At 40.6% G+C, this 21,577-nt stretch overlaps 1 protein-coding gene across 1 annotated transcript; it reads right to left on the bottom strand.

Moving 5' to 3' along the window:
* On the bottom strand, positions 3,486-6,376 carry LOC8055093 (proline-rich receptor-like protein kinase PERK7). Its single transcript, XM_002464789.2, has 3 exons — positions 6,280-6,376; positions 5,179-5,720; positions 3,486-5,049 (listed from the first exon to the last, which is right to left on the bottom strand). Exons 2-3 carry the CDS (start codon positions 5,564-5,566, stop codon positions 3,764-3,766), a joined length of 1,674 nt encoding a protein of 557 aa, XP_002464834.1. The 5' UTR covers positions 5,567-5,720; positions 6,280-6,376; the 3' UTR covers positions 3,486-3,763.

The following is a 21,577-nucleotide window of genomic DNA, read 5'->3' as shown; positions in this document are numbered from 1 at the left end:
TGTTTTGAGCTGTTGTATATCCAGCCACCCCTATAAACTGTATTTGTAGGGAGAGACGCTGAATAATAAAAATTAAGCAACAAAATTTGAATTTTTTCAAACGATCTTAGATGGAGAAGTCATCAAAATAAAAGTCGTAGATCTCAAAAAGTTATGGAACTTTATTGTTTACAACTTTTTATTTGAAATCATTTACTACTTCAAAATAATCTCTGACTAAAACTTGTAACTAGTCTTTCTCCCTCATACTATCTTCAAATTTGATGATTTTTTCCTAAAAGTTTTTAAAATCATGCTCAATTTATCACGCTCTTATAGTATGTGACCGTGTTTTACCTATTTGAATTTTAAATGTCAAACAATGGCAACTTCAATTATTATTTTGAAACATTAAATGATTTTAGCTAAAAAAGTTACGAACCTAAAAGTTGTCGAACTCATCAAGACCTACAACTTTTTATTTTGGTCATTTGTTCATGTGACAAAGTGCTAGTAATATTGTTCACAACATTTACATTTATCTCTTATAGTTTCTTAAACTTTAAGAGAGATATATAGAATTTGTGAACAATGTTACTATTACTATGTCAAATGAACAAATAACCAAATAATAAAAATAAAAGTTGTAGATCTCGAAAAGATCTAGAACTTTGTAGATGACAACTTTTTTATTTGAATTTATTTTGTTAAAAAAATACGTTTGAATTTTTCAAATTTAAAATTTGGAGAAACAACCAAATGAAAGTTGTAGATTCCAAAAAGTTATACAACTTTATAGTTGATAATTTTTTATTTGAAATCATCTTGTCGAGGAAAACTACATCATAATTTTCAAAAAAATAAAGTTTGAATTTTATAAATGACCTCAGATGGACAAGCAACAAAAACAAAAGTTGTAGATCTTAAAAAGTTTTGAAACTTTGTAGTTGATAACATTTTGATTTGAAATCATCTTATCAAGAAAAACTACGTCTCAATTTCTCAAATTTTAAATCTAAATTTTGTAAACAACCTCGGATGGATAAACTATTAAAATAGAAGTTGTAGATCTCGAAAAGTCATACACCTTTGTAGTGATAATTTTTTTATTTTAATTAATTTAGGGTCTCAAGCAGTCAATTTAAAAGTCGCTTTTGTATAATATGTGGGGAAAGAAAATCCAATATAGACACAAGTAAGTGTAAGGTGCAATAGTAGAGGAGGGTATGTGCGAGGGGTGACTTTGATGGAGCAGACGGGTGGTTGGTCGGTGGGGGCCTCCCCATTTAAAAAACTACTATTTTTTAATCCAGATTCATCATTTCGGTAAAATACCCTAATCCGATTGGTAGCAACGCCTACACCCCTAAAAATGCAGCCTATAGTAGTGTCTGTCTTCCCCAACCACAAGCAGTAGCAGCTTCATCTTCAGTTCGTCCTTTTCCCCAACCCCAAGCCGTAGCAACACCACCAAGCCGTCAAACACCATATATGGCATATCAATCAAGTAACTTGTTTCTATGGTGATATGTTCATATTACAATTAATATGGTGCTTACCTGCTTGTAGACATCTATAGTAAAGATTTAAAGACCTATATGCTTGTTCAAGTATGCCATTATTTTTGCTGTGGTTTAGCTTGTGTAGAATCTATGCTTGTTCAAGTAAATACTTAGTAGCAGATACTTAACTCAAGATGTAGTAAAATGGTTGTTGAACCATGGCACAAGCACACCAAATCTTAAGGCCACTCTCAATGCATGTTTCATGAGAGTGTCATGGACATTAAATAGGGTGCCACATAAATAAAATTGCTGACTTGACAGGATCATTAAATGAAAAAGTTTCATCAGATGAGAGAGGAGTTTTATCCTCATGAAACTCATGTGGCTCAATTTATAGTTTTGGTAACTGTGCCATGAAACTATGCATTGAGATTAGCCTAATAAATTGGTAGCAAGGATTGTAAGTCTGATCTATAGCTCCTCATCTTGTGAGAGGAACTGGTTAGTATTTGAACAAGTAAAAAGAAAATTACAACCTGCAGCTTTTGTGTGTATGCTATCTATATTTTGATTTTTGAGTTGTAATGCTTCTTCACAGATTTTAAATCTGACCTACAGCCTTGTGTTCACTGAAAATTGTGACATGGAACTTTGTGTGCATGCTATTTATTTTGAATTGTAATGATTGTTTATGGATTTTAAATCTGACCTACAACCTTGTGTTCACTTCTTGACTCATAGGTTCATACAAAGAAGTGCAACATGCTATTTCATGAAAGGATGAAAGATCTCGTGTCTATTAAATTGATCTCTATGTTAGGGATAAGAGAGAGAATGAGGGCAGAGATCGTGTAAAGAAGGAAGTAGATGATGTTGTGGCAGCCGATGATAATGAATTTATTACTGGTATTGTGAGTTTATCATGTGAAATTGAACAACAATGTATACAACATCAAGCATCATAAGAGTCACATCAACACAACATTACAAATTAAGCACATGCACAAGCACAAGCTAAATGGAAAAGGCATGTGCACCCAAAGAAGAAACTCTAGAGCAGGTAACCTTTGATGTATGATGCCTCATGCAACCTGAATCTTCATCATCTGACTTAGAAAATGGTGATACCACTATTTCAATGCAGTCTTCTGATTTTTTTTTATAAGTCTTCCTATGTTTCTAAGTCTGATGACTAGAAGAAGAAATCAAGATGGCACTATTGCCTTATATTTAGAGATATAGGGTATGTTTGGTTGCTAGCCATAGTCTACCACAACTAACTTTAGGCAAGTGTGGCAAGCCACAAAAAGTGTGGCCAGAGGAATCTTGCCACACTTTTTAACTCTATGACTTGTGGAGCCCAAAAGAATAATGTCTAAACTTAATTATCAACCAAACACTTGTCAACTTGGTCAAACTTACCTAAGGTAAACTGTGGCAAACTGTGGCTAGCAACCAAACATACCCATAGTCAAATTAGTATGACTTTAGTATCTAGAACACCTTTATGTTGTCTTTAATTACCTCTATGGTTTATGTTTGTTTCGTGAATGTTGAACTCTTGTGATTTGTGAAACTGATGTTAGGATATTCTTTAACTTATAATGTACTCTTATGAACTGGTTATGAATCAGGTAGTGATGGTTATCAAATTATGCCAAGGTTATGTGTGTGTTTTCTTTCTTTTTTTTTGCAAAAAAAAACAGCTAAAAAGCTTAGCTACACTACACTTAGCTGTTGAGAAGGACAACGGCTAAGAGGCTTACCTGGAGATTTTAATAAGACACTATTATATTTGTTCACTTGAGCTTATTAGTTGAATCTATCAGCCATTCAACAATATTTTTCTCTCACAACAAATCAGCCAAACGGTACTGCCATGACTTATTATCCAAATGAGGCGACTTGGTTTCGTGCCTGATGATCCTCGAAGGTCGTTTGCTCTACCTATGTGCATGTACTAGTTCACGAAAGGATGGAAGAGGCCAAGATGGTGATCTGAGAGTCGATGCTGCGTACGTATAACCATCGAGGAACCAGCAGTCCAGTAAAATCCATGTGTATATCACACAAGCGCAGCAATACCATGAACCGCACATGATCTCATCGCTTGCTTCCGTCGCTCAACTATCGATCTCCCTCAAATTAATTAGTTAATATAAAGAGCTCTCTCGATCTCCCTCGCTCAATCTAATTTGCATTTGCGTATATATACATATATGTGTAGGCTGTAGCTTTAATTTGTGCTAATTAATAAGTTTTTTTTTGATATATATAAATCATGCCCTGCGCGGTGGTCGGCCACCGATGGAGGAGTCGGTGCTGTAGTCCGACGAAGTGTAGTCGCCGTACTCGCCGCTGTCGAAGGCGATCTGCCTTAGTCGGGAGATGCTGTCGGAGCTACCGCCGGAGAAGAGCATGCTCTGCCCCGGCTTGACGCCGTCCCGGTGCAGATCTTCCAGCGACGCGTCGCCCTCCAGCGCGCGCACGATCTGGCTCATCTTGGGGCGGCGCTTGGCCGAGTGGCGGGTGCTGGCGGCGGCGCAGGCCGCCAAGCGCTCCACCTCCTCGCCGGAGTACTCCCCTCTCAGGCGTGGGTCGACGAGCTCGGCGAAGCCCGTCTCCCCCGCCAGCGCGGCGCCCAGCAGCGGGCGCGCCCAGTCCACGAGGCTGTCCTCCATGTAGTTTGTGGTGTCGATGGGGCGGCGCCCCGTGAGCAGCTCCAGCAGCATGACGCCGAAGGAGAAGACGTCGGATCTGTCCGTGAGCTTCCCGCTGGACGCGTACTCGGGCGCCAGGTAGCCGAAGGTGCCCATGACGCGCGTGGACACGTGCGTGTTGGTGTCCGTCGTGAGCTTGGCCAGCCCGAAGTCGGCCACCATGGCCTCGAAGTTGGTGTCCAGCAGGATGTTGGCGGCCTTGATGTCGCGGTGGATGATCCGAGGGTGGCAGTCCTCGTGGAGGTAGGCGAGGCCCTTGGCGGAGCCGAGCGCGATCTTCATGCGGGTGTTCCAGTCCATGACGGGCCCGTCCTTGGCATACAGGTGGTGCTCCAGCGTGTTGTTGGCCACGAACTCGTACACGAGCATGCGCTGGTTGCCGGCGATGCAGTAGCCGACGAGCGACACCAGGTGGCGGTGGTGCACGCGGCTGATGATCTCCACCTCCGCCTGGAACTCGCGCTCCCCTTGTCCGCTGCCGGACTTGAGCTGCTTCACCGCCACCTCCTTCCCGCTGCCGGCGAGCACGCCCTTGTACACGTACCCGAACCCGCCCTGCCCTAGCACGTTCGCCGACGAGAAGCCCGACGTCGCCGCCGCGAGCTCTTCGTAGGAGAAGGAGCTCTTGGAGAAACCTAGCGCCACGTTCGGTGACGGTGGAGGGAGGGGAGGGCCGTGGGGGCCGGACGAGTACATCTCGCCGCTCAGGGGCGCCGCCATCGAGATCGGCGATGGCGATAGCGGGCCGTGCTGCTGGTGCCATCCTTGTTGAGGAGGGATGCTGCCGTTGCTGCCATATTGCTGCCACATGGGCGGCAGACCAGCGTTGGCGTAATACACATTGCCTGCATTATTCATGCATGCATATATAGTATATGCATCAATTAATCAACGTACAGTTTAGTTGTGTGTAACATATATATAAGCAAGCAACAAACAATAATAACAACATAATTCTACACGATCGACATCACCTTTCTCGTCGGTGTAGAAGGGCATGTTCATTGGGGACGGACGTTTCTTCTTCTTCTTCCTAGCGCAGCACACGCACGCCACGATGGACAACAACAGGGCAAAGCCCACCACCCCAAGCACCACGCCGGTGATCACAGCACTTGTATTATCTGAAGATGATGAGGAAGACGACTTCTTCTTCCCAACTTTAGAGCTAGAAGAGGCACTGCCACTTTTTCTTGGTGGCGGCGGCGAGAATGACGATGATTTCGTTGCGGGGGATGAAGTCGATTCACCCTTATTTGGTGGCGAGGGTGAGTTTGTAGATGATTTTGGTGACGAAGTTGATGCTTGTGGTGGTGGCGACTGCTTGGTGCTCGATGTCGAAGACTGTGGGCTGGAGGCCATTATATTTATTGGTTTGATCTTGTAGACCGAGGATGGAGCTCTTCCTGCAAATGGGGAGAACTCCACCCCCTTGACCTGAAAGGGCTATACCTATGTATATATTGCTATAAAATAAATAGCTAAGAGCTTTAGCTCTTAGTTGTGCTCCGACACCCTGCAAGACGAAATTGATCGAGAGAAAATATTATATGTCATCCATGAACTAGCACAAGGTGCAACCATGTTTTTAGATTATTGCATCTCAAATTTGTTGCCAACTGAAGAAGAAAAGGCAATGAAAGGAATTGCTGCAATATTACAAGAGAAATGCATTGTTACATCCGTGTCTTCTTTATGGAGTGTACATGTACGCTCATGAAATTGACGATTAAGCAATACTCACAACCTACCAAATAACAATTTGTAATGCAATATGCTGTCATTGGCATTACAATCATATGTATAAAAAGTAGAACAAGTTAGGACATGAACAAACAAATGAACAACAAGAGAGATCACGTAAGGAAATCCCTAAGCTCTTAGAATAACCAATGTTCAAGAAAGAAATGAAACCACAAAGTGAGTGCACGCCTATGCATGTCAAAAAGATTTACTGCACAAAACTCCAAAATGAATCCCAAACAAGTCAAGGAAGAACCAATTGAATCATGAATTCGTATGAACTTGATCAATCTTCTCTACAGGTAAATATATGTAGAATTAATATTATGTACCTTTTCCTTTCCCCTGCATGTGATTAAGTGAGGAGGGAGAAGGAGAAAGGGGTCAAAGGTGGAATGGGGGTGACAGAGAATGAGGGAAGAAGGCATCACGCGCATCTTCCGTGGCGCCATTCAACTACCGCCACATCTATCTCCTTTTATCTCCCATTTTTAGCCACCACTCCAAATAAAACCCACGCATCCCTGCATGTAGGTGCTATGAAATATTGTAATCATCAATGCGTTGAAATAAACATGTGTATGTTCTTATGATCAAAGAGAGGGAGGGATGAACTACACTTAAAACTAATCTCCTCTTCTACAAATTTTGTTCATCAAGATGTATAGGCAAACATTCTATATAAATGTGATATTAAACCTAGTGTTTTTAGTAACCTCAAAGAGTTTTGCATTCAAAAGTCGGCCCTTAAGAGTCACCTTGAGATAAGGCTACTAGCTAGCTGCCAAATTGAGCACCAACTACTTGGAAGTGATGCTCCACACAAATCGAGTGTTGACAAATGAGATACATTGAGGCAAACCATGAATCAAGTGGCATCAACAACCTCAAAAAACTTATTGTAGTAGGTCATGAAATCAAGAGATAGTCGAGAAGAGATTCACAATGCCGAGCTTCAACATCCATTGGCATCAACAACCTTAACAAGGAAATGGTTAGAAGACTATTGTTGGTAACCTCAATGCACACAAATTTTATAATAGTTATCACAAGAAAGGGTCATTTAAGATATTTTGTGATATAAACCTAGTTTTGTCACAATTACCACAACACATGAAATGGGTGTGTTATTTTGTGATATCACACGAAGGCACATTGAATGGTTGTATCCAATAGCTCCAAGGTTTATATCACACGAAAACACATTGAATGGTTGTATACAATAACTAAAATGCAATTAAGTAAACAAGAATAGTTAAGATTTAACATAAGGTGCCAGATTCCCATACAAAGGATCGAGCTCCCATTCTACACCTCTTAATGGAATATTTTAAAGAGGCAGAGATGTTAAACTTCGGCATTGGTTTTATCAAGAGCATAAAGGCTGATACAATGGTGAGCAAGGAAGCCAGGCACTCTTCTTTTTCTTACCTTACCTTTTGCCTACCTAGCCTATGCTTCAATAGGCCGGCCCGTAGCCAAAATCACTTATGGCCTGTTTAGAAATGCAAACAACCCTTGTTTGGTTGACGAAATCCAGAAAATCAGGGTGAGCAAAGTGCTTGTTTTGTTGCCCTAGAATATGCTATGTTTAATTGAAACAAAAAAACAAGTACTAAGGTACTCCCTTTGTCCTGGCATGCAAATCTAGCTTCCTGAGGCAAACTTAGTGCAAGAGAGAAAAGACATATGTACCCCCATGTTTTTACCTGTGACGCTAGCTTTTATTCTATTTCATTTGTGTGTGGTCACAATCCTCTAGCTTCACACTCTTACTGTCAAGTGGATTCACGAGGAGTAGGCTTTTTTGGCTGTTGGATCCCACAACTGCTAGCTCCTATGGGTCTAAAATTGCATCCTCTGGGACACCCCTCTGGTCCTAGAATTGCATGTTTTCTGAGACGGAGGGAGTAATATTTATTTGATTGGAATTAGTTGTATATCATTTATTTTTATTTTATTAAACCTTGATTTACTTTGACACACACACACATATATATATATATATATATGTCAGTCATCAGCTAATACCATTGTTAATCTATTAATCGTAAGCCTGGCTCTGGAGATATGGACTTCATCCATGTTTCCCGTGAGCCAAGCTCACTGGGAACTTTTAGATCCATAGAGTCAGGCTCAAGCTATCAATCACGCAACCAAACATGCAACACTTGTATCCCTAGAGTTTGGTCAGCATGGATACAACCAACCAAACAGACTTAGAGGCATTGTCCACTAAGAGCAAGTACAACAATTGGCTTATAGCCAAGCTAATTAATATTTTTGATGATATGGAAGAGAGAAGGAAGGAGAGAGAATATAGCTTAGCTCTCATGCAAGCACCAACCTAAGCATGAAAGCATAGCCAGTAGTGGGTCTAGAGATGTACATGAGAAGGAATAGGAAAGAAAAAAGAAATATATAATAATAAAGAAATTCCATAGACAAATATAAGACTAACTATTGTATAGCTTGGCTCTTATAACTTGACTTATAGCCAAGCACTTTTGCTCTATTATTGACCTTGCTCTAAGAGAAACTCCATTGTATATTTTTTAGTAAGGTGCATGGCTAGCCATATCACAAGATGTTATACTAGTTAAACAAGCTTTAAAGTATAATTAAGGCCCTGTTTGTTTCAGCTTCCTAAGAGCTTTTGGACCATAGCTTTGTGACCTTCCAAAAGCTAAGCTCCCATGAGCCAAAAGCTCAAAAGCTGAAAAGCTCAAATAGTTGAGGTCTAAATGCTCCCAGTAAGCTGAGGGTCTCTTTGGTGAGTTGTGGCTGTGAGAAAAAACTATGGGATGTGGGCTATGGAAAAGCTACTATGGGATGTTAACCGTGAGAAAGCTCAAGGCCATTTGGCTGAAACAATTGTGAACAAGCTATTGTGAGCTATAAGCTGTGTAAAAAAATCTTTGGACATTGTTTATATGCAAACTGGTTGTAAAATACTATCTTATTCATTGGTTGTAACCCTAGTCGGTAGTGCGGCCAATAGTGGGGCGTGCAGCGGGAGAAGGAAGGTGCAGACGAAGCTCGAGCTGCCAAAGATCAACGCATCTGGACGGGGGAGATATGGGCCCACCGACAAATGGCCTACATGTCGCAGTGTTGCTAATCACAATGGTGGTGGCCAAGCGTGTCGCGAGGTTGTGGACAAGCAAAGGCGGTGACTTCCTTTTCTATTGGTGGGGCGGATGGGGAAAAAACAAAGTGGTATTTTCCACTTACCAATGGCAGTGCAAGTAATATTTGTGAACTTCCACCCGAAACTGATAAAAGCACGTCTAGTCCACGAATTTTTAACTACTACAGATCGACTCTTCAGTGACGCTGTTGACGGTCCTTAATGCTCACATTTAACCATCAACTAATCATGGAAAAGGATCCAAATGCAACCAACACCCAGACCTAGGGTTTTATCTGACAGAATTCCACGAGTTTTGGTGTTTGTCTATTTCTGCAGGGGGTTATGAGGAAATACGGAGGAAAGGCCCACACGTCGGGTTTACATAGAGATATTAACGTGCCGCGTAATTTTCTATCATCTAGAAGACTCCAAAAGCCACGGGAACGAACGGGAAGCCGAGAGGGCTCAGGGACAGGGCGCCCGCCCTACTCCTTTGGGCGCCCACCCACCTTCAGTGTCCAATTCAGACCCGTTTCGCGGATCACGCTCCACCGACCTAAAGGATCAAGGAAAACCGTGCGATTAATGTCGGTTTGATCCGACGGCCTAGATTCATCTGAAAAGACTATATAAGCAAGGCCCCCTGGCCCCTGGAGATCATACCCCTTCTACAGAATCAAAGCTAGGGTTTCAATTCTTCATCCAAGTAGAGAGGATCCCTCTAGTTCATCTAGTTCTAGTTCTAGTTTCTCTAGTTCTAGTTCTAGTTAGTTCTAGTTGTAATCTAGAAAATAGGGAGAGAGAAGAGGAGAGCAGAGGAGGAGGAGCCGGATCTGTCGGATCTTTCTCAACATTGTACTTTTGCAGCAACTGGTTCGTTCTTCATCGTTCTCCAAGTTCTTCAATTCCTAATTCCTAAGTTCTTTAATTACTTTTATTTACATTCAAGTTATTTATTGGATTCCCGCTTGCATCAAGTGCTCTAGTCTTTGCAACGCTAGAGTAGTAATTAATAGATTAGACGTGGTGTTTAGTCTTGCAATTACCTGGAATTGCACCCAATCCTGCGGATTGTTGTGGTAGCCCTAGGGTAGTGACAGCCCTAACGGTCGACGTATTCCACCTCGTTCGGATCGGTGTTTGTAGGACCGTAGTCAGAGCTTCCTAGCCCCCTTCTCATTTCTTTCTGTGGTTAGTGTTCTGATGTCCCGAAATAAAAAATCTTTGAAGTAATTCTTGATTCTTAGATCAACTAGAGAACTCTTAGGAAACTTCCTCTCTTCCCATAAAAAATAATTATATAGTTATCCTTGGGCGATCTTGAATCTTAATTAGTACACTCACGTTCTCTGTGGAAAATCGATACTCTGGAATACTCCCGGGTGAAAGCTACATCGGTATCCGTGCGCTTGTGGATTTTTCTTTTTGGGTTTAAAATACCCAACAAGCTCTCTGGCGCAGTTGCCGGGGAACGGTAGCTATGCTAGTTTCGAACCAAGTGGTCCGTGTATCCTTTTTCTTTTCCTTTTTTACCACATTCACCTTACCATTTTCACCACACCACATGGATTTCACTCCAAGCATTAATGAGCATGGAATTTATTTCATAGCCACTTCATTTACTCCATGCTCATATGTAATATCTTCACAATCCATTGGTCTCTCCAACATCACCACATTCGAGATCTCTAACCCCCTCTTCCTTTCTATTTATAAAAACTTTAAAAGGGCGGTTGTCGATGCATATGTCTATAATAAATTTTGCAGATCTCGTTGAGTTGATCTTGATATAGGTCAGCGTTGGAGGGGAAACCACTTCGCCGACATAAATTGATGGTTTCCCAAGGACAAACTTAGTGTCCTAAAATAAGCACTGATCAGATCGTAACATGAGCTTTTAATTATTTACAACATTACCTTGTGTGTTGAGCATATAAGGATAATTACAAAAAAAATTCCTTCGGATATTCTTGTCACTAACCTTTCTAGGATTGGAGCAAGAAGATCGGATGAATGACAAGCACAAGGTATGTCCAACCAATCATCATACAACATTGAGTTAAATTCATCCAAACTTGAATTTTGCAAAATTCAAGCCTGGGGGAGTACTTTACATAAAAACATCCTTTGCCATGTTGCTATGTTGGTTGTCCCTACCTTTGAGACATGCTCAATTTGTTAAATACTAATCACACTACTTCATCTCCACTTGAGTAGAAATCTATAAATGCTCTCATGCTACCTTTATTTGCTTTAGTATATGTCTAGGTTTGGAGTAGTTTCATTTATCTGCTAATTAAGCATGGTGCTTAGTTAGGAATGTTGACCTTACTTCTAAGAGATTTTAAATTAAGCATGATGCTTAGGTTAAAATGCCCTCCTAAATCAAGTTAGACATGGTGTCTAGGTTGATCTTTGAGCCGATAGTATGCTATAGTAGATATTGGATATTTTGTTGGACTAACCCCTGCAGGAAAACTTTCAATATCGACTTGGGAAGTCCTGAGATAAACTCACATTGGAGACAAAGAGAGAGACACATGAAGTTTAACAATTTACACAAGGAAGGCATAGCTCACAAGAGATGATCCATGGAGGGTACCACAAACACGATGCACAACCGCTAAGAAAGGAAAGCTTCCATAAGGTGATACTGTACCATCATTTTTCAAGTAAGGTAACATCTTAAGGTACTTGACTATCACTTTTTATAAGCTTCTCATTGGTTCTGGCGTTCACATGAATAAAAGAGACAAACATGTATGATTTACAACTCTAGATTTAACAACCCAATCGATTCAACATGTTTAGTCCTTCCACCTTGGTGATCCCACACTCCTAATCATATAAGCTAAAATGTTGCACACTCAATCTTTGGAAGATATATATAAAAAAACATAAGTATAGAAAGATTATCTTTCCATTAGGTTGAGCGATCTGATCGGACAAATGTTTTAAATGTTACACTCATGATCTTATTATCCATCAACTTTGTCTTGCTCACTATGCTTAAGGTCAGAGAGAACAAATACACTTTTGGTTCTGTTGGTGTTTTCCACCAACAGGGCCCATGCACTTGATCTCTGCCTTGTCTCTATGAGCAGGGACACTTTGAGCAAAATATGAAGGAGTTTTACAACTCCCAGACTCCACCAAGTGAAGAACCTGGATCTACGAGCACAAACACACTGGAGATACTGGACACTCAGGCAATCACTGCCCTGAGATGCTTGAGGACGTAACTACTGGAGTAACCCTGTTGTGGAAGTAATTACTGACCTTTTGCCGATCAAGAGAGACGATCCAGGATGCCCCGTCATCCCGATCTCCATCGACATGGTGGACTTCCCAGAAGCACTCTGCGACTTTGGCTCCAGCGTCAACATTATGCCCAGGGTACTCTATGAAAAATTCTTTACACATCCTTTATGAGAAACAACCATGTACTTGCAGCTTGCAGATCGGACACTAAGTTATCCAAAGGGAATATTGAAGAACCTCTACGTCCGAGTTGGTACCTTATACGCTCCAGCAGACTTCGTGGTGATAGAGACTGATACCGATGAGAGGGCACCCATCATCCTAAGGAGGCCATTCCTAAATACCTCGGGAGCTACCATCTACGCTAGTGCTGCCAAGATCAGTTTCTACATCAAGGGGAGGAAGGAGACGTTTTCCTTCGAGAACAAGATTACACATATCTCAAAGCAATCCCGACATGAACTAAGGAAGAGGACCAACAGGAGGAACAGGAACAAGCAAATGTGGACCGAGTCAGCTAAGATGGTCACTGCAGTTCAAGGAGGTTAAGATCGTCGACTTAAATCACCGTTCCTGACCAAAAAGGATGACTCAGGTATCCCAAGCATCCAGTGCTCCATTAATGTATACAACTTTCAGAAGACGCTTTGCGACACCGGGTCAGGCGTCAATATAATGGCCGCAGTCACCTACCAGCTTCTGTTTGGAACCATGCCCCTAAAATCGACATACATTCAGCTCCAGATGGCAGATCAGACATTCCGAAAGGTTGAAGGTATAGTAACTGATGTCCCTGTCAAAATAGACGATCATTCAGGTTATTGACATGGGAGAAGACGAGTACGATCCACCCATCATCCTTGGAAGACCGTTCCTCAGCACCGTTAAAGCAATCATCTACATTGGAACCAGAGAAGTTCACATGCACTTCCCCTCTAAGAAGGTACACCGCTATTTTACTGACCCTAACTATATAGTTGACGACTCTAAGCAGGTCAGGACAAGAAGAAGACGACACAACCACAACCAGAGGAGGCAAATCATCAAGGACGGATGGGCAGACTACGAAGGAGAAGTGGTAAGGTCTGAAGACATACAACTTGAACAGAACTGTCCTGAGGAGACTGTAGCACCGAGTCAGGTGTGTAGAGAGAAGATAGTTATACATGAAGAGCAGGCGCCACCGGAACCACCGACTACGCCATCTAACGAATCCCAGGACGACTGAGAAAACGGAGAGTCCCGTTCAGAGGACTTAAAAACACTGAACGCCTTGCCAAGAGGTAAACTTGGTAGTTATCCTTTTACTTTCAATTATTTAAAATAGTTTGCTTAGTTAATCAGGTTCATATCATCTTGAAAAGAAAATAAAAATGTTAAAAATAGTAAGCCCCATGTGAGTATGCTCATGGCATAAAACTCATAAGTATATTCACTGTGGTGGCATAAAAATAAAATAAATATATTTATGTGCTATAAAAATGAAAATATAAAAATAAATTTATGATCCTACCAAAGAGTGTAACATTTATTGAGGAGGCTCAACATGATAAAGGCTACATATTTATGTTAACACTTAACTAGTTCCACAAAGCTTTGTTGTCTATTTGAGCTCCACAGAATTCAAGGATCAAAGAAGACTAGCAGACGGAGGACATCCTAATCGCTGTCAGGGTGCTGCCGATATTCAAATACACCTCCGTCACCTGCTAGCTACATCAGGAGAAATTACGTCAAAATCCAGCTTGGGGGAGAGCACCCCTATTTATCCAGCTAAGTGTTCTACTCATGTTTATACTTTACTCAAATAATAAAAAGATGCATAATCATAAAAACCCAAATAAAAATTTTGTGCTTATATATATATATATCTTTTCTTAGTTTGCTAAAATAAATAAAATTTGCTATGAATCCTCATGATAAGCTCTCACATGGAAATGATGAATAGTTGCTCTGCCATGACTAGTTCTCAAAATTGAAATCTCTCTCAAGTTTAGGCATGACTGTTATTAATTAAGATTTGCTCTAAACCTGAACTTGTGGGAAGAGTACTTGATCTAAAGTCTAAGTTGTTAACGGATATGATATGGGAAGGTTGAGCTGCTGTTTATCTGTTCCTAGAGATGCTAGAATTCTGGAGAATTTTATCTTTAAAAATCTTTAAAATGTCACATGATGAGTTCCTGTATGATGAGAGTTTAAAATCCTACCACAGCCATATATACATGCTTATTAGACTATGAACCATTTATTTACTTTTTACTGCTTATGAGCATTGAGTGTGGTCAAGCTGTGTAGACCCTTAGGAGCTTGTCATGTGGTTAAATCAAGATTTACTTGCACGTTTACTCACACATGCTGCTTCTACTCCGGAAGTACGCATCCACATATATCCACCCATTTCCATCTCCAGAACCACCCAAAAATATTCTACTCTTAATTAGGAAGAGAATAGCCAAAAAACATTCTCCTATTTCTATTTTCCCCTGTGAAATAAATGCTCTAGTTATTTCGGTTATTACCACTTGCTACATTATTTAAAGAGGTGAGTGCTCTGGAAAAAAAAAGATACGAGGAAATTAAAAGGGTCAAGTGCCCGGAACCTCGAAAGAAAAGAAAAAGTGAGATGAGAGGTAAAAATGGACAAGTGTCCGACAGTAGAATTAAGGGTACGAGATACCCACCTGAGAGAAAAGAAAAAGAAAATATAGAGCATCTCATTCTCCTCAAAAAGTTTCAAAAGAGCAAGAAATGTATGTATTCCCTCAAAAGAGCACAAGTAGAATTAGACTTTCACCATTGTTATCACCATCATCACCATACACCATTCATTCGCCACACATGCACATCTTGATTTGACTTATTGACTTGTTCTTCTGAATCCATGGTTTGACTATGCAATAAATGTCTTGTAAGTATGTATTAGCTGTCTCCCACCTATGAGCTCCAGATATCAAAACTTTATTAGAGTAGGGTGAGAGAGAAAGCAATGCCACTATGCCTCATACCAAAAATACCACATACTTTGAGAGAAGGCATACACCATTAGTGCCTTGGTAAGGATCCAAAAATACCACAAAAGAGAGACTAGAGAGAGTCATACAAGGAATCTTTGAGTTTTATTTGAAAATCTGCAAAAACTCCAGAGCTACAGTTAATCGAAGAACAAGAGACATGGCGCTTGACTAGATCGTTCTATCTTTTAACTGCTCAAGACACAAGTGACGGTTGCAAGCCCCATGGTGAAAGGAAAAATGAGTAAGTTTAAATCTTAACAGTTTACCCTAACCCAGAGATGAGATCTTGTTTGAATGCATGTGTACCTTTAAGGCATGAAACCACTGTAGAAACTCTTGAGTTCATCTTTGCTCAGGGACGAGCAAAGGTTAAGCTTCGGGGAGCTTGTTGACAGTCATTAATGCTCACATTTAACCATCAACTAATCATGGAACAGGATTCAAATGCAACCAACACCCAGACTTAGGGTTTTATCTGACAGAATTCCACGAGTTTTGGTGTTTGTCTATTTCTGCAGGGGGTTATGAGGAAATACGGAGAAAAGGCCCACACGTCGGGTTTATATAGAGATATTAACGTGTCGTGCAATTTTCTATCATCTAGAAGACTCCAGAAGCCACGGGAACGAACGGGAAGCCGAGAGGGCTCAGGGACAGGGCGTCCGCCCAACTCCTTTGGGCGCCCGCCCACCTTCAGTGTCCAATTCGGACCCGTTTCGCGGATCACGCTCCACCGACCTAAAGGATCAAGGAAAACCATGCGATTAATGTCGGTTTGATCCGACGGCCTAGATTCATCTAAAAAGACTATATAAGTAAGGCCCCCTGGCCCCTGGAGATCATACCTCTTCTACAGAATCAAAGCTAGGGTTTCAATTCTTCATCCAAGTAGAGAGGATCCCTCTAGTTCATCTAGTTCTAGTTCCAGTTCCTCTAGTTCTAGTTCTAGTTAGTTCTAGTTGTAATCTAGAAAATAGGGAGAGAGAAGAGGAGAGCGGAGGAGGAGGAGCTGGATCTATCGGATCTTCCTCAACATTGTACTTTTGCAGCAACTGGTTCGTTCTTCATCGTTCTCCAAGTTCTTCAATTCCTAATTCCTAAGTTCTTTAATTACTTTTATTTACATTCAAGTTATTTATTGGATTCCCGCTTGCATCAAGTGCTCTAGTCTTTACAACGCTAGAGTAGTAATTAATAGATTAGACGTGCAATTACCTGGAATTGCACCCAATCCTGCGGATTGTTGTGTTAGCCCTAGGGTAGTGATAGCCCTAACGGTCGACATATTCCACCTCGTTAGGATCGGTGTTTGTAGGACCGAAGTTAGAGCTTCCTAGCCCCCTTCTCATCTCTTTCTGTGGTTAGTGTTCTGCTGTCCTGGAATAAATAATCTTTGAAGTAATTCTTGATTTCTTAGATCAACTAGAAAACTCTCAGGAAACTTTCTCTCTTTCCACCAAAAATAATTATATAGTTATCCTTGGGCGATCTTGAATCTTAATTAGTACACTCACGTTCTCTGTGGAAAATCGACACTCTGGAATACTTCCGGGTGAAAGCTACATCGGTATCCGTGCGCTTACGGATTTTTCTATTTGCGTTTAAAATACCCAACAAGCTCTCTGGCGCCGTTGCCGGGGAACGGTAGCTATGCTAGTTTCGAACCAAGTCGTCCGTGTATCCTTTTTCTTTTCCTTTTTTACCACATTCACCTTACCATTTTCACCACACCACATGGATTTCACTCCAAGCATTAATGAGCATGGAATTTATTTCATAGCCACTTCATTTACTCCATGCTCATATGTAATATCTTCATAATCCATTGGTCTCTCCAACAACACCACATTCGAGATCTCCAACCCCCTCTTCCTTTCTATTTATAAAAACTTTAAAAGGGCGGTTGTCGATGCATATGTCTATAATAAATTTTGCAGATCTCGTTGAGTTGATCTTGATATAGGTCAGCGTTGGAGGGGAAACCACTTCGCCGACATAAATTGATGGTTTCCCAAGGACAAACTTAATGTCCTAAAATAAGCACTGATCAGATCGTAACATGAGCTTTTAATTATTTGCAACATTACCTTATGTGTTGAGCATATAAGGATAATTATAAAAAAATTCCTTCGGATATTCTTGTCACTAACCTTTCTAGGATTGGAGCAAGAAGATCGGATGAATGACAAGCACAAGGTATGTCCCACCAATCATCATACAACAATTGAGTTAAATTCATCCAAACTTGAATTTTGCAAAATTCAAGCTTGGGGGAGTACTTTACATAAAAACATCCTTTGCTATGTTGCTATGTTGGTTGTCCCTACCTTTGAGACATGCTCAATTTGTTAAATACTAATCACACTACTTCATCTCCACTTGAATAGAAATCTATAAATGCTCTCATGCTACCTTTATTTGCTTTAATATCATCATACAATCGATTTAGGGTTTAGAAATCTATCCCATTGACAATGTCGGGATGTGGACGTCTTCACTAGTAGAAAAGAGTACAACGCCGACGCCCCTTTTTATAGTACAGGCAGTTGTAGTTATCATGCGCCTGTGGTGTAAAAAGGGCGGTGTCGCAACTACGAACCGTCTGTGAAGATGCATTTTCACAAGCGGTTTTCCTAACTGAACCGCCTGTAGAAATCATACATTTCTACAGGCGGTTGTCCTAACAAAACCGCCTGTAGAAATCATGTATTTCTACGGGCGGTTCTTAGGCGGTTTGTTAAGAAAGCCGCCTGTAGAAATAATTTGAAATTTAATTTTTTGAGTTTTTCAAATGACCTTGTTTGGAAAAACTGTCAAAATGAAAGTTGTAGATCTCGAAAAGTTATGAAACTTTGTAGTTGATAATTTTTTCATTTGACATCATCTTGTCGTCGAAAACTACGTTTGAATTTCTTAAATTTGAAATTCAAATTTTGTAAATGACCTCGGATGGAAAAACTTCCAATATAAAAGTTGTAGATCTTAAAAAGTTATGAAACTTTGTAGTTGACAACTTTTCCATTGGAATCCGTTTAGGGCCTCAAATAATCAATTTATGCTCGGTTTGTGATAATATGTGGGGAACTAAACTCTAATATATACTCAAGTGAGTGATAGGTGGAGTGGTAGAGGAGGCTACGCGCAAGGGCAAGGTCTCAGGTTCGAATGCCACCGGCCGCGAAGTACGTGATTTTACGCGAAAAAAAGCACGACTTGCTATTAAAATCTTTTTTTCCTATTTTTAAAAACCGATTTCCTATTTTCTAGAAAAAAATTTCTACAGGTGGTTGACATCGAATGCCACCGGCCGCGAAGTACGTGATTTTACGCGAAAAAAAGCACGACTTGCTATTAAAATCTTTTTTTTCCTATTTTTAAAAACCGATTTCCTATTTTCTAGAAAAAAATTTCTACAGGTGGTTGACATAACTGAACCGCCTGTAGAAATGCATTTCCACAGGCGGTTCTTAGTTACCGCCTGTAGAAATGTCCCATTTCTACTGGCCTCCAGCGCAGGCGGTGCTGAAAAACGCCAGTAGAAATAGATTTTCAGCCACCTGTACAGTATGCGTCTGTACTAGTGCTTAAAGGTAGTTATCGGCAGAGACATTGGTATTGGTATAAGTGTCAATATTGAGATCGGCGGTGGCTCTAATGGTGGATGTAGAGCTTGTCATGTTGTGAAATATATCGCTAGAACAATATAAAGACACAACATAGGGGACTATTATTTTTATTGATTGAATATTGATGACTACAATGTAGACCCCCATATATATAGGTCTAAGAGTTTGACAAGAACCTACGTAGAGAGCAAATTATGATTAAGATTTCACCTCTTTTCCTTTTAGAATTAGAGACCTAGCTAGAGACTGTATATTTTACAACATGGAGAATTACTCATCAAACAAATTAAACAAAAACCTCTTACTTGTTAGATTATTAAACGGAGGTTGTGAGGTCTAGTAATAATATCCAGTATTCAAATTACCATAATGAAATCAATCCAATTTATATTATCTCCACACCTAAGAAAATAGGAAGCATTATCATTTGCGTCCCACCCGGCTCGCCCCTCACTCCTTACTAAGGCACGTCCGAACGAAAAAGACAAATTGGAAAAGAAAAAATTAGAACAGACGCTCGGGAATAGGCGCTCCAAGCAGAAAAAGAGGAGAAGGATTTGAGGAATAAATAGAAAGAGAATATTATTCAAGTTAATAAATAACTAAAAAAATAAAAAAGAGAAGGCCTAAATAGATTTGGAAATAGTTTAGAGTTTTCAATACAAAATCATTTGTCAGCTTTTTATTAGTTACTTCCTAAATTACCAAATGAGCTTAAATTTGTAAAATGCATAATGATAAATCACACAATTATGTTAATTAAAAAGTGGAATAGGTTTCCATAAACTAGATCTACACGATACAAGTGATAAAAGATCATAAATAATAATAGTAAAGAAACTGAAACCAATTTTTTAAGGTTTTTATAAAGTAGATTTACACCATATAAGTGATAACACTACCAGCTTGAGGAGAATTCCTCACGGCCCGAAACCGTAGGAATGAGCCTAATACCATTAGGAATACAATTCCCATTGGCCAACCAACAGCAATAGGGCGTCAGGAACGTCTCGATAGGAAATATTCATCGTTGCTGACGGTCAGCCGTAAGGGAACTATTCCTGTTGGTATATTTCTAACGGTTCTCAGTTGACCAGTCAAATTTTTTTTGCTGTCAGTTCATCCGACAGGAACTCCCGACAGGATTTTACGTCAATTTCCTGTCGCATAGCCGTCAGGGAAAACATACATCCTATAGGGACTCACAATTTACTCCTATCAAAAACTGTCAGGATCTAACCACCCTAAGAATTCCATAATTATTTCCCGTCACTAAACCATCATGAAAAAATTGTCAGAAATTAGACACGCATTAAACATTACAGAAAATGTAATAGTACCATTGCATTGCTGACTTACTACATTAGTCATTACAGAGATAAACATAATAGCACTAAGTTCAACAAGCACAGTGCACTGCAGGCTTGTTCTCAAGTTCAACACAAATACAACACACTGCAGACTTGTTCACAAGTTCAGATTCATACTAGTTGATTCAACTACACTACAAGTCTGACTCCTAAATATATAGAGTTCAAAGCTACATGCCAACTACACAAGTCCAGCTCCCACGTACATGGAGTTCAAAGCTATATAAATAGAGATCAAAGTAGGAGTCAGCCGCTGCACAAAAGCTGTAGGTAAGTGTCACTGCACAAAAACGTCAGGAGTAGCGTTTGGTTTCCTGACGGTATTTCAATGCCGACAGGAATTCCCCAATTGTTTCCCGTCGGTTTACTAGAACCGACATGAGTAATCTTTCCGTCGGGTTTTACCATACCGATAGGAATTTTGAAAGCCGACGGGAATTCTCCTTAGCCTGATAGTGTAAAGATCATGCAATAAATTAAAACACTTTCTATGTGATTAGATTTATAAATTTTTTAAGAGCAACTCCAAGAGTTTGGCTAAAATTAGTAGCCAAATTTTATTGTTTAGTCATTTTGTAAAATAGAAAACTTCTTAAAAAAGAAGAGGTCCACAACAGTCTTGCTATTTTATAAAATCAGATAGCTAGTGTAAGTGGTTGGCTATATATAGACCAAAAATCAAGGAATAACCAACTTTCTATTATGCAAATTTTAAAATAGCCTCCACAACAAGAATAGCCAAGTTGTTGGAGTTGCTCTAATGTATTCATATAAGGCTATCTCCAATAGAAAAGACCAAACATAATACACATTCCATGATTTGAGTTATGCACAGTAACTGAGTAGCATACCCAAAACTTGGCTTCTCTAACAGCTAACCCAACAACAAACCCAAAAGGAGAGCTCTTGAATAAAAAAAAGAAAAGGACATGAACTCGGCAGGGGAGGCATGTGTGCCGCTGCGGATCCACCTCGATCGGCAGCGGGGAGGCGTGCACAGGCAGGAGGCAACTCGTCGGCGCGCAGGAGTAGCATGGGCGGGAGGCGGCTCATACCGGCGCGCGTGTGGGCGGGCGAGGAGTGGGCGGGAGGCTGCGGTAGGGTGGGCGGCACGATGGCCGAGCCGCAGGTGGGCTCGATGCAGCCGCCGGGCCGCGGGAGGATGCGTCCGCTCCGTCTCTGTCCCTGTGTGGTGGAGCAGCGGGAGCCCCGCTCGTCGACGC

The sequence above is a fragment of the Sorghum bicolor genome, chromosome 1 (assembly GCF_000003195.3).
Source record: "Sorghum bicolor cultivar BTx623 chromosome 1, Sorghum_bicolor_NCBIv3, whole genome shotgun sequence".
Classification (NCBI taxonomy): Eukaryota; Viridiplantae; Streptophyta; class Magnoliopsida; order Poales; family Poaceae; genus Sorghum; species Sorghum bicolor.
The sequence above is the reverse complement of the archived record's forward strand: the minus strand, read 5'-3'. Positions and strand labels throughout refer to the sequence as shown.

Bases quoted from the DNA above. Each gene is read 5' to 3' on its own strand.
- LOC8055093 (XM_002464789.2), bottom strand. From the start codon at position 5,566: ATGGCCTCCAGCCCACAGTCTTCGACATCGAGCACCAAGCAGTCGCCA. The intron at 5,050-5,178 runs GTGATGTCGATC...TGAATAATGCAG, and splicing joins CTTCTACACCGACGAGAAAG to GCAATGTGTATTACGCCAAC.